This window comes from Podarcis bocagei (assembly GCF_964188305.1).
Source record: "Podarcis bocagei genome assembly, chromosome: 2".
Classification (NCBI taxonomy): domain Eukaryota; kingdom Metazoa; phylum Chordata; class Lepidosauria; order Squamata; family Lacertidae; genus Podarcis; species Podarcis bocagei.
Window position 1 is genome coordinate 21,328,993 of NC_138126.1, and position 13,503 is coordinate 21,342,495.

At 47.8% G+C, this 13,503-nt stretch overlaps 2 protein-coding genes across 2 annotated transcripts in view; both read right to left on the minus strand.

The window, feature by feature from the left end:
* Nucleotides 1-4,350, minus strand: part of LOC308580735 (uncharacterized protein) — a 250,451-nt gene extending 246,101 nt beyond the window's left edge. Inside the window, exon 1 of the mRNA XM_081182848.1 lies at nt 3,824-4,350. Coding sequence (XP_081038974.1) covers nt 3,824-4,057 — 234 coding nt within the window. The 5' untranslated portion in view covers nt 4,058-4,350. The remainder of the gene's footprint in view (nt 1-3,823) is intronic.
* The window catches only part of LOC308580425 (uncharacterized protein), a 107,803-nt gene that overhangs the window by 4,093 nt on the left and 90,207 nt on the right, over nt 1-13,503 (minus strand). The gene's annotated exons all lie outside the window — the stretch shown is intronic.

The window sequence follows — 13,503 nt, forward strand, 5'->3', positions numbered from 1 at the left end:
GTAGTTTCCGAGTCACCTTCAAAGGTAGCCCAACGTAGAGTGCATTGCAGTAGTCCAAGTGGGAGATAACCAGAGCATGCACCACTCTGGCGAGACAGTCCGCAGGCAGATAGGGTCTCAGCCTACGTACCAGATGGAGATGGTAAACAGCTGCCCTGGACACAGATTTGACCTGTGCCTCCATGGACAGCTGTGAGTCCAAAATGACTCCCAGGCTGCGCACCTGGTCCTTCAGGGGCACAGTTACCCCATTCAGGACCAGGGAATCCTCCACACCGGCCCGTCTCCTGTCCCCCCAAAACAGTACTTCTGTCTTGTCAGGATTCAACCTCAATCTGTTAGCCGCCATCCATCCTCCAACCGCCTCCAGACACTCACGCAGGACCTTCACTGGTTCTGATTTAAAAGAGAGGTAGAGCTGGGTATCATCGGCATACTGATGAACACCCAGCCCAAACCTCCTGATGATCTCTCCCAGCGGCTGCATGTAAATGTTGAAAAGCATGGGGGAGAGGACAAGTGAGAGCCCAGGGGTCTGAACACTCATCCCCCACCACCACTTTCTGAACACGGCACAGGAGGAAGGAGCGGAACCACTGTATGACAGTGCCCCCAGCTCCCAGCCCCTCAAGACGGTCCAGAAGGATGCTATGGTCGATGGTATCAAACGCCGCTGAGAGATCCAGCAGACCTAGGAAACAGCTCTCACCTTTGTCCCTAGCCCGCCGGAGATCATCAACCAGTGCGACCAAGGCAGTTTCAGTCCCATGATGAGGCCTCAATCCCGACTGGAAGGGATCCAAATGGTCCGCTTCTTCAAGGCGTGCCTGGAGTTGTTCGGCAACCGCTCGCTCAATCACCTTGCCCAGGAATGGAAGATTTGAGACTGGGCGATAATTGGCCATCGTGGCCGCATCTAAAGATGTTTTTTTAAGAAGCGGTTTAATAACCGCCTCTTTCAGCGGGTCTGGGAAGGCTCCCTCACGGAGGGAAGCATTCACCACCCCACGAAGCCCATCGCCCAGTCCTTCCCGGCTAGCTTTTATAAGCCAGGATGGGCAAGGATCCAGGAGACAGGTGGTTGGTTTCACTCGTCCAAGCAGCCTGTCCACATCCTCGGAGGTAACAGATTGGAATTGATCCCACTCAACTTGACTAGACAGAACTCTAGCACTCTCCCGCCCCGGCCCTGCTCCCACGGTGGAGTCTACTTCTTCCCGAATCTGAGCGATTTTATCTGCAAAAAACTTTGCAAAATCATTGCAGGAGAACATGTGGCCCGTACTGGGCCCCGATGTTGCAGGTGGTTCCGCTAAATTGTGAACCACCTGAAAAAGTCTCCTGCTGCTGTTTTCTGCAGATGCAATAGAGGCGGTGAAGAAATTCTTCTTCGCTGTCGCTATCGCCACTTGGTAGGCTCGACGTTGAGCTCTAACCTGTGTCCGCTCAGATTCGGAATGAGTTATCCGCCACCGGCAATATATAGCAATATATTTAATTGCTATATTCCATGTATAAGACGACCCATGTTTTTTAACTTTATAAACTGGGTAAAAAAACCTCGTCTTATACACCGAGAAAGACAGTAATTTGCAAAGGACTGCTCTGAATACATGGTTGGACTGCTCTGAATACATGGAGAAGAAGGAAGCCCCCTGCTTGCATCTGGAGCCCCTGGGAGAGGCGGTGGATCCACCCACTGCTGCCTCCTCTGTCCTCCTGCCCTGCAAACACCCTCTGCTTAGGAGAGAGGGGCAGAAAGAGCCTTCAAACCCATCTGTTTCCTCCTCCGCTGCCTTTTCTTGCAGCAGCCCAGTGAGAGGGGAAGGAGCCGCAGCACCTGGTTCACTTCAGATACACACAAGGTTTACTGGGATTGTGAAAGAACGAGACCTCTGCCTTCCATGCGGTGGGAGTGGGGTGGCTTAAAAATGGGGGAGAGACCTCCCCCTCCTGTCCTTTTGGGAAACAGGAGCCTTTGCCATTAGTAAACAACTTAGATGGCAAGTTCACAAGAGAAGCACTTTGGAGCACTGCTTGCTCATACTAGGTGTTCTGTGTGTGCTTCGACCTCGAGGACAACATACATATTTACATGACATGATTTCTTAAAGAGGACATTTCTTTAAAATCGAAGGCCATTTCTACAAAAGACTTCAATATTTGGTTGTTTTGGGTGTTTTTTATTTTGTTGGAAGTCGCCCAGAGGGGCTGGGGAAACCCAGACAATGGGCAGGGTATTTTATTTATTATTTATTATTATTATTATTATTATTATTATTATTATTATTATTAGCCTGGCCAGCAATACCCAACCCTCTCCCCTTTCCCTGCAACTCCTTCCCTGCAACTCCCTTCACACCAGATCCGTGCAGGAGGAAGCTTCTCTCTTTCCACAGTGTAACCCCCATACTCCACCTTCAAAGCCCCCATTAAAAAAAGAACTCCCTTTCCTCCTTCCTTTTCCAAAATCTGGAACTTGTGCAGGCCACCTCTTCCCGTCCTGGGGCTTCCCATCCTGGACCTCCACCCCCTTGCAAAGCCCCTTCCCTCCTCCACCACCACTGGTTTGCACTCACCTGAAATCTTGGCAGCAGCAGCGACCCTGGGCAGCGGGGGCGGGAATGGGAGCCCCCGCCTGGGAGGCAGGGAGGGACCCCGCTTAATTAGGAGGTTTAATTTGGAAGCAGCCGCCTCCTCTGCATCTACACAAAGCAGCTGCGCTTCCCACCCTCCCAAGAGCACACTTTGCAAGCCCCGTCTTTATCTCCCATTTAACATACAGTATTTTTCGCACGATTGGACGCACCGGACCATAGGACGCACCTAGTTTTTTGGGGGGGAAATAAAGGGAAAAAAATTCCCCTTTATTTCCCCCCCAAAAGCAGGTCAGGGAAACCGAACCAGGTCGAGGAACAGCGGGATAGTGGCGCTGCGCCTCCCTGCTGTCCCCCAAGCTTGTGGGGCTGGCTGATGTCTGCCTGGCGCGCGGGGCACTCTGCTTCAGGGCGCCCCACCCGCCGGGCGACAGGCTGCTATCCGCAGCTTGGGGAGCCTTGCGGGGAACTGCTGCAGGGCTCCCCACACTGCGGATGTCTGCCTGGCGCGAGGGGCGCTCTGCTTCAGGGCGCCCCACCCGCCGGGCGGCAGGCTGCTATCCGCAGCGTGGGGAGCCCTGTGGGGAACTCCTGCAAGGCTCCCCACTCTACGGATGTCTGCCTGGCACGTGGGGCGCTCTGCTTCAGGGCGCCCCACCTGCCAGGCAGCAGGCTGCTATCCGCAGCGTGGGGAGCCCTGTGGGGAACTCCTGCAAGGCTCCCCACTCTGCGGATGTCTGCCTGGCGCGAGGGGTGCTCTGCTTCAGGGCGCCCCACCCGCCAGGCAGCAGGCTGCTATCCGCAGCGTGGGGAGCCCATGTCCCCATCTCCTCTACAAAACGGAAGACTTGGATATTTGGATTTTTTTATTTTGTTGGAAGCCGCCCAGAGTGGCTGGGGAAACCCAGAAAATGGGCGGGGTATAAATATCAGATTATTATTATTACTATTATTACTCCTATGGCGAGGCTGGTCTGCAATACCCAACCCTCTCCCCTTTCCCGCCTCCTTCCCTGCAACTCCCTTTGCACCAGATCAAGGCAGGAGGAAGCTTCTCTCTTTCCACAGTGGAAACCCCTCCCCCCTCCACCTTCAAGGCCCCATTAAGAGAAACAGCTCCCTTTCCTCCCTTCTCTTCTTCTCCCCGTCCCGGGGCTTCTCATCCTGGACCCCCCACCCCTTGCCAAGCCCCTTCCCTCCTTCCCCACCGCTGGCTTTGCACTCACCCGAAATCCTGGCAGCAGAAGCGACCCTGGGAAGTGGGGGCGGGAATGGGAGCCCCCGCCTGGGAGGCAGGATATTTCCGGGGGCGGGATAATTGCAGGACCCAGCCAATGGGGAGGGAAGGGAGGGAACCTGGGCTTCGAATATAGGGAACAGATGCTCGTTGCCTTAAGGGTTAAAGCCAGAGAGTGCAAGCTGCCAGAGAAAGAGAGAGAGAGAGAGTGGGGCTGCTCCATACTGACCTGGGAAAGGAAAGGGGGCCCGGCTTAAGTGGAACAGCTGACCCGCCCCCTCTGCCGTCGTGCACTGCCCTTGTCCTGCAAGGAATCCGCTGAGTGCAAAGCGCCTTGGAGTGCAGCAAGCTTTGGGGGGGGGGTGCAATGCAATGCAATAACCATGGAACTGGGGTTGGGGGTGGAGAGAGAGCAGGCAGGGAAGCAGTGGTTCAAGTGTGGGGGTATTGCAGCTGATTCAGCCTCTTTGCAAAGAAGAGACAGGGGCCTCTTCCTGAAGGTTCTCGTTCTCTCTCTCTCTCTCACACACACACACACACAGAGAGAGAGAGAGAGAGAGAGAGAGAGAGAGAGAGAGAGAGAGAGAGAACATTCGTCTGGATGCACAGACAGAAGTCATGAAGAGCCCTGTAGTTTGATCAAGCCCATCTAGTCCCGCACCCTCTTAGAATCAGAATCGTTGAGATGGAAGGGGACCCTGAGAGTCATCTAGCCCAACCCCCTGCAATGCAGGGATCTCAGCACTGTCTCCTCACGGTGGCCAAGCCTGCAAGGAGGATGGGAGCTCCAGAGCATCTCTCCCCTCCAGCGGCTTCCGGGAACTGCTATCAATTAAGCATAATAATAATATGATAGCAACATTATTTATACCCGCTCATCTGGCTGGGTTTCCCCAGCTACTAGGGCAGCTCCCAACAGAAAACCCAATGAAACATCAAACATTAAAAGCTTCTCCATACAGGGCTGCCTTCAGATGTCTTATAAAAGTCAGATAGATGCTTATTTCCTGGACATCTGACGGGAGAGCATTCCAGAGTGGGTACCACTACCAAGAAGGCCCGCTGCCTGGTTCCTTGTCATTGAGTTGATATAGAGCATCTGTCCTAAATTTGTCGGCTTCTGTCAAAGGAGCAGAAACAACAACAACAACAATAATAATAATTTATTATTTATACCCCGCCCATCTGGCTGAGCTTCCCCAACCACTCTGGGCGGCTCCCAATCAGTGTTAAAAAACGGTACAGCGTTACATATTAAAAACTTCCCTGAACAGGGCTGCCTTAAGATGTCTTCTGAATGTCAGGTAATTATTTATCTCTTTGACATCTGATGGGAGGGCGTTCCACAGGGCGGGTGCCACTACCGAGAAGGCCCTCTGTCTGGTTCCCTGTAGCTCACTTCTCGCAATGAGGGAACCGCCAGAAGGCCCTCGGCGCTGGATCTCAGTGTCCGGGCTGAACGATGGGGGTGGAGACGCTCCTTCAGGTATACAGGACCGAGGCCGTTTAGGGCTTTAAAGGTCAGCACCAACACTTGGAATCGTGCTCGGAAACCTACTGGGAGCTGTTACCGGAAAATCCGAGGGCTCCCTTGGACAAAGTAAAGACTCCAACCAGAGCAATTCAGAGCAAAACAGCAGCCAGTAGGCTTGGTCTTTATTGAAGGAAAAAGACTGTCGCGACAGGACTCCCACCGCCCACGAGGTGAAGCAAGATGGAAGCCCCGAACAATGGGAGACCCTAGCTTTTATTAATTGCTAATCCCCTTGACTACACCCCCAGAATTACATCATATTTACATCATGATTATATTAAAAACAGGAGGAGTCGAGGAGGGGCTGCCCAGGTAATATGAGCGTCTTGACACCTGGCAGAAACCTCCTCTCCCCACCCCACATAAGTCATTTTTAGGAACAAAGGAAAGGGCGAAGTTTTCCTGCCCCCTGAGGGGAATCCGGCCATGGTCCTTTGTCAGAGTCCGCGTGGAATACACTATCGTATGCAGTTTATTGTGTTTCTGATAGCGTTCCATCTGAGCCCATCAGGATGGCTATCAAGGTTGCCCCGCCAACTGGGGAAGGGCAGCCGCGTACGTGACTGCACGGTCAAGGGATTATGGCCGTTCAACACCAGGCCACACCCCTTTGATAGTCCTTGTAATATGCAGTGAAATAAAAGTGGTCCGGTGAAAACCCAAGGTACGGCTGATTTATGGTGAATTTATAAAGAACACTGTCATTGAAGTTCAAAGCACTTTCGCCTTTCGGAAACAACTTGCAACATTTTGATTAAATTAGTCATGGTCAATTGAACTCGGAAACTTTGTATTTGAGAGCTGTCAAAGGGAAAAGAGCGCCTGCAGCCTGCAGTACCTGCGTGGCCGCCGCAAGGGGCGCTGTTCGGTAATGCTGATTGGTCGGGCAGCCGCCGGTTGACCTAGAGTTCGGTCGCCCGGTCTACTCATAATAAAGATAGGGCGAAACTGAGTGCTTACGGGGAAACAAAGGAGGAATTACGGGGTTTCTCTTGATCGGGGGCTGTCAGGGTAGCGCTTCCTTATTTACGGAAGGCTTTAGGGGATGTCCCTCTAAAGGGACATCTCCAAGTCGGGGTGTTGGGAGGTGTGTGTGGTGCTTGTGCATTACAGTGTAATGAGGGGGGGGTGTTTCGTGCGACAGAGCCAATGCAGATCTCTCAGAACCGGTGTTATGTGGTCCCGGCGGCCACTCCCAGTCACCAGTCTAGCTGCCGCATTCTGGATTAATTGCAGTTTCCGGGTCACCTTCAAAGGTAGCCCCACGTAGAGCGCGTTGCAGTAGTCCAAGCGTGAGATAACTAGAGCATGCACCACTCTGGCGAGACAGTTCGCGGGCAGGTAGGGTCTTAGCCTGCGTACCAGGTGGAGCTGGTAGACAGCTGCCCTGGACACAGAGTTAACCTGCGCCTCCATGGACAGCTGTGAGTCCAAAATGACTCCCAGGCTGCGCACCTGGTCCTTCAGGGGCACAGTTACCCCATTCAAGACCAGGGAATCCCCCACACCAACCCGCTCCCTTTCCCCCAAAAACAGTACTTCTGTCTTGTCAGGATTCAACCTCAATCTGTTAGCCGCCATCCATCCTCCAACCAATAGTAATTATACTACTTGTTCAATCTGAAAATTTATTTGTACCAGTGCATTTGGAAGCATCAGAATAACTTGAGGTAATATATTCATAGAAAAGCTTTGCTCCCAATTCATTGCAATCCTATCGGCTGAATTTGATCCAAGTCCTGGGATAACTCAGTTGGTAGAGCATTGGGGGTTGTGGGTTCCTGCATTGCAGGGGGTTTGGCTAGAAGACCCTCTTGGTCCCTTCCAACTCTATCATTTTGTGGTCTATGAACCTCACTTATTCACAATGAGGGAACCACCACAATTTTTTAAAGCAATTTCTTGCATAATAGGAGTTTGCCTTTGTAAAATTGGAGAGCGAAAGGAGAAGGAATCTCAGGGTGGGCTTTTTTTGTGGGGGACATTTACTGGTCAGTGGGCAGGAGGAGCTTGGGTCTGTGGGATATGAAATTCGTAGCAGTCAGGTACAACATTCCTAGAGTGGACATGCTAGGGGATGCTTTGTGCCACCCAGAAGAAAACTTCCTCTTTCCTCCTGAGCTGGGACAAGCGCTTCCTGTACATGTGACTTGAAATAGGTGTGGCCTATTCTGGGTGGTGGAGCACACCTCCTCCATGTGCTTCATTCTTTCTTCTCCATTTTGTTTTTTTCTATGTGTTAGGAGAAGTGACTGCTCAGTCGCAGTCACTTGGGACTAACTCCCTTATATTATAGTTTATGTATAGATATAGATATACTTTTGTAACTTAAGCCTGCCTTCAGGAATCTAATTGTGAACTGAATGAAAATGAATAAACTACTTTTATATTGATTTTAGTAAGACTGTCCTATCTACACTTCTAAAGAGGGATAACAAGGGATCTTATCAGGAATCTTAAATAGTGAGGCTCAGACGAGCCTGCAACAAGCTTACTGCTGTGCAAATTTGAAAAGGAGAATGTTTGAACTTTGCTAAGATATAGAACTTTTTAACGCAAGTTAGTATGGATATCATCAAATAATATATCCTCTCCTGCCTTTCTAAACATTCCCACAGGTCAGTCCCTAGCTAGAGATCTGCCATCCCCTTGTCTCGGTCCAGATTTGGGTCTCTGCCTCCTGGGATTTTAGACACACACGGTCGCCACATGTTGACTGCAGCAGGCAATGGCTCCCTCATGTGTTTGAACAGCCATTGGGGGGTCACTAATAATAATAATAATAATAATAATAATAAATTTTATTTATATCCCGCCCTCCCCAGCTGAGCCGGGCTCAGGGCGGCTAACAACAATCAAATAAACAATCAAATAATGACACATTCTAAAAAAATTTCATTATAAAAATTAGTTAAAATCACATTGGTGGCAACCGATGCACCACAGAGATTGGGCATTGCTCTGACGAATATCCTGCAACTAGCCACCTCCTGAGCCCTCAGGGTCTCTCCCACTGCCAATAAAAATAAAATACCTGTTTACCTGACGCTGACACAAAAGCTCACATACTATAGAAATGAATGAAATGTTTATTTCTTTCTCGCTTTCCTTCCCTCTCTCTCCCCACTTTTCTTCCCCCTCCCAACTCCATATTGCCTAGAACAGTACTGTCTCACTCTGAACAGGACTGATTTGTTTGAAGGATTCTGTGACTTGAAAACAGGGACTCTGGGTGTACCCAAGAATTTAATAAAAACATTTTGAAAAACAACAGCCTCTCTCATCCATTAACATTCTTAAATGCAGCTTCATTGGAAAGCCATGGAATGTGATCCTGCAAAGGGCCAGTCTAGGAATTAGGGCTGCCACTTTTTTTGCACCTAAGAGGCAGACAATATGTGGTAGGTAAATAAGACGTAGTTGAGGAAATTTCCTCTAAGCCCCCAAACATACTCTAGAAAGCACATAGATAACATGTATGCAGCAGATTTACTATCACCTTATAACATGCCATGTATGGAGCAGTTACAGAAATCTCAGTATGGTGCCTATCTGTTATTCTGAGATGTGGGCTGCAGTGCAGTCTGGGCCTATGCATATTTATTTAGGAGTCCATTCAGTATTTTAAGGAGCGGGATCAAGGGTTTCCTGACCCACTTCTTACAATGTATGAAGTAGCTTACAGCAAAAAAAGCCTAATGACTCTTCTGGGTAACTGAACGAATTATTTTAATAAAAATTTAAATGGAGAACATATTTTACATTGTCAATATTCATGCAAACATGGTTCCACCCAACCTCACTTAGTCCCCATTTCCCCTATATAAAGAGTTCTTTATACAGAAATCTCCTGAACAGAAGTCTCTCTATTTACATGTATAGAGAGGGATCACTCTCTGTCTAGCTTATGGCACCCTGTGTCTTTTGCAGTGTCCTGTATTCTCCTCACAGAAACAGTGAACAGGGACATGCAGCAGCAACAGCAGCAGCCAGCCAGACTCACTACAGCTCCCAGAATGCTTTGAGGGAAGCCATGACTGACTGAAGTGGTACTAGAGTGATTTAAATGTGGTGTGGATGTGGAGAAGGCAAGCAATAGGGAGGTAACAGTGAACACAATGGAGCCCACAATGGCAGCCTCCAGTGCCGTTTTGTGTTCCTCACAGGGTAACACAGCACTTGTCCCCACTGCCTGCCTTCTGAGATCTGGGATCGTTGCCATGGACAGCTTCTGACACAGCGTTGTAGGGCAAGGGTGTTTCAAGGGAAGGTGGGAAAATGCATTTCTGCTATGGTCAAGGTTAACTAATTGAATAGCTTTCATTTTGCTTTTCACTCACTTCTGTGAGGCTCATGCCGTGTGTCATTACCATAGGAAACAATTTTGGGAGCCCAGTTAGGCAAACGAAACTCATTCTAGCTTGACCCTTTTGCATTCCAATGCAGAGCACTGTATTCAGATTATTATTTTCTTGCCACCCTTCACTATAAGGCCCCACCCTCGGCAGTTAAAAGCAGTATCAGAACGCTATTAAAATCAGTTAAAATGATTTACATTCTTTATACACAAAGAATGCAAGCAGGATGAAAAAAGTATCCTGGGAACACACCTCCCCCCTGCCAAAAATCCAACACGAGAAGGAGTCCTGCAGGCCTCTATAGCAGGGCTTAGCAAAAAGCAACCATGGGCCTTGATCTATTTAAGAAACATTCTAGTTTTCTGCTGCCATATCCTTCCCTTCTTCCATCACGAACCTCAAGGTGGTATACGTGTGGCCTCCTCCCAAGACCCAGGACTGCTTAGCCTAGGCAACAATATATCCTACAAGCCAACATCATTCAATATTGGGTCCCTAGATGTTGTTGGACTAGAACTCCCATCATCCCCGGCGTTCTTAGTCAACAAGGACCCAACTCTGATGAACTCGGTCTTAGGACGGAGCCTGCAAGTAAGCGTGGGAACCTCTGGCCGTCCAGATGTTGCTGAATTACAACCCCCATCAGGCTCAGCAATCGTCATATATGGCTATGGATGAAGGAAAGGGGATGCTGGCATTGAGAAGAAGTTGAAGGCAAGGTACTCTCTCTGTCTCCAGTGCACCAGAGCAGCCTGTCCAGTAAAGACATGGATGAAAATGCTGAGGCACTGAGTGCTTCTGATGTGGGAAAATGATTGCTTGTACATAAGAGCATGAGCAGAGTTCTTATTATTGCAGAGTGATTTTACAGCACGAGATATTGCTAAGAGCATGATGAGCACGTGAACACCTCATGCTAGACTAAATGATTGGCTCACGTAGCATAGGACTCTCTTTGTCTGCGGGCAGGGGCAAGGTTACATTCCTTTGATTGTTACTTTTGGGTACGAGGCAGAACAAACGCTGTGCTGGAGTAGAGAGGGTGAATTATTTTTACTGCACACAATAAACATTGCATGGCTGAAGCCAAAGCTTTTTCTTCAAGTCATCTTGGTGTGAGACTGATTTTCTTATTGATGCCGAGCTGGTTTCTCGACATTCTGATCCAAAACATTACCCTTTTCCAGCACACTCCACTGCTATCCATCCCTCTCCAGTTTTCCATTTCTGCTGTCCACCAGGGCCCCACCCCCACAGCCAGTTTTCTGTATCCACAGACCATGTGTAGTTCTCATTGTGTGGCTTTGGCTATCGTTCCCCCTCACCTAAAAAATTATTGGATATACGTAACCAATGAAGCTGCCTCAAGGTTACTGGTACCTTCCTCTCTTCCTTGGAAGAAGGGTTCCATTTTGGCCACATAAAGGCTGGCGGCTAGGAAATTGAATTGGCTATTTGTATACGGGATTGTATACGGGTGAGATTTTCCACCCTTGAGCTTTTGAACTACACCTCTCATCAACCTTGACCATCTGGGCTGAGGCTCATGGGAGTTGTTGTCCAACATCTGAGCAACCCCATGTTGGATATCCCTGCTCTATACTTCTTTTATTTAATTTCTATACCACTTTATAATTTTAAGAAAAACCTCAAAGTGATTTACAGCATACTAAATCAAAAAACATACCATAGTTTTCGCTCCATAACACACATTTTTTCCCTCCTAGAAAGTAAGGGGAAATGTCTGTGCGTGGTACAGAGCTAATGCTTCCCTCCTCCGTGGCTCGCTTTGAAACAGCAAAGCGGGAGAAGAGCCACTGAGAGGGGAGGGGAGAGGGACAGAGAGTTTGCTTCTTTAAAGGAGCAAAGCGGGAGAGGAGAGGAGCCGCTTACACGAGTGTCCGGTTGGCTCCTTTAAAGCAAGCAGGCTCTCTGTCCCTCTCTCAACACTCAGCTCGTTAAATAGCAGGAAAGATTTTTAGCTCACTAAGCCGGGGAGGAGGGAGAGAAGCAGAGCCTGCTTGCTTTAAAGGAGCAAAGAGGGAGAGGAGAGGAGCCTTCCCCCTTATACCCCTCTTCTGCATGATTAGCAGCATCCTTCTCCACACACTCCACGCATGCTCGTCCCTTGAGTGCTTTCCTTCCCTCCCCACTTAAAACATGGTTACAAAGCACAGATCCACATGGATCCTCAGGATTTTTGCATTGGGCTACCCCAAACTCACCATCAGATCACATGTCTGTGGCCACAGCATGAACCACAAAAATCATACATCCACTATTCCGTTTAGAATATTTTTTTCTTGTTTTCCTCCTCTAAAAACTACGTGCGTGTTATGGTCGGGTGCGTGTTATAGAGCAAAAAATACGGTAAATAAAACAATGTGAAAAATATGAAATATAGAGTATACGGTCAAAGCAACGTAACAGAAAACTAAACTATTATCTTAAAGATTTCAAAACACATTACAAAGGTCAACTACAGAATACATATTTAACATAGTAGGGCTGGGTGAGTCTGCCCCCCGCCCCCTAGGCCAGGTGGGAAAGGCCTTGCAGGGAGTGGTATATAGATGGCATCTTACCCCAAAAAAGCTTGCTAAAATGTATAAAGGGAAAACATCAACCTGACGTAAAAAAGAGGAGGGGTCATACTATCATATGTGGTGGACCGGTGTAGCCACTGGCAAATACTGGAATGATATTTATAAGGAGTTTAAGAAACTATTTAAAATTACTTTAAAAAAAACAAAACGCCAAAGATTTTGCTACTTGGTATATTACCATCAGAAATTTAAAAAGTTATAAGATCATTGTTTATGTATGGTATAACAGCAGCTAGAATCCTTATAGCAAGGAGCTAGAAAAATGAAACGCTTCCAGAGATTACAGATTGGCAGATACTCATGATAACTACAATTAGCAAAACTAACAAGATCAGTAAAAGGAATATTGAAACAAAAAACAACTAGAGAATAGATAATATTTAAGAATTATGTAAAACTTTATTGCACAAATAACTCCATATGAGCAGAAATTGAGTGATATTTGTAAAGAAAAAGATCAAAAGAATATATACAAAGCAGAAAGAAATGTTATTATATAATGTAAGCCTGTGTAAAAAAGAATGTTATATCAAACAGTATAATGAGAAGGATGGGAAGGACTGTTTCGATGAGTAGTTTTACTATGTAAATAACTTTTGTCTTTTTTTCTTACTATTATTTCTTGGTTTCTTATCTTTGTTAATTATTTTTTTCTTTCTTTATAAATTTTCTATTATTTTGAACACATTATTTTGTTCTATTATTTTGTTTTTTCTACCTGTTAAGAGATTGTACATGCTTGTATAGACATGCAATTTTTTTAATCAATAAAGAATATTAATTTTTTAAAAGGCTGCAATCAACTTAACATATGCGATACACGTGCTTCGCTCTAAGGCCTTCTGAATCATCTTGCACTCCAAGACAAAGGGATACACTCCTGCTAAATGCACGCTCGCTGATTACAGGCGCATACTTGGGAGAAGCAAGAACTAGCCTTGCGCAGAAAAAGAAGCATCCCATCTACTTCCCTTCCCTTCTCCCCTCGCCCCCACCCAAGGGCCAGGCCCATGCTTGCTCCCCTAAACCAAAACCTAACCAGGGACCTAGCTGAGGAGAGCTGCACTGAGGCACATTCGTGGGAGCCTCCCTCTGAATCTTCCCAGGAGCAGGAGGACTGTATAGATTTGGACCAGTGGTTTGCAGAAGAACAGTTCAGAAGGAAGAAACT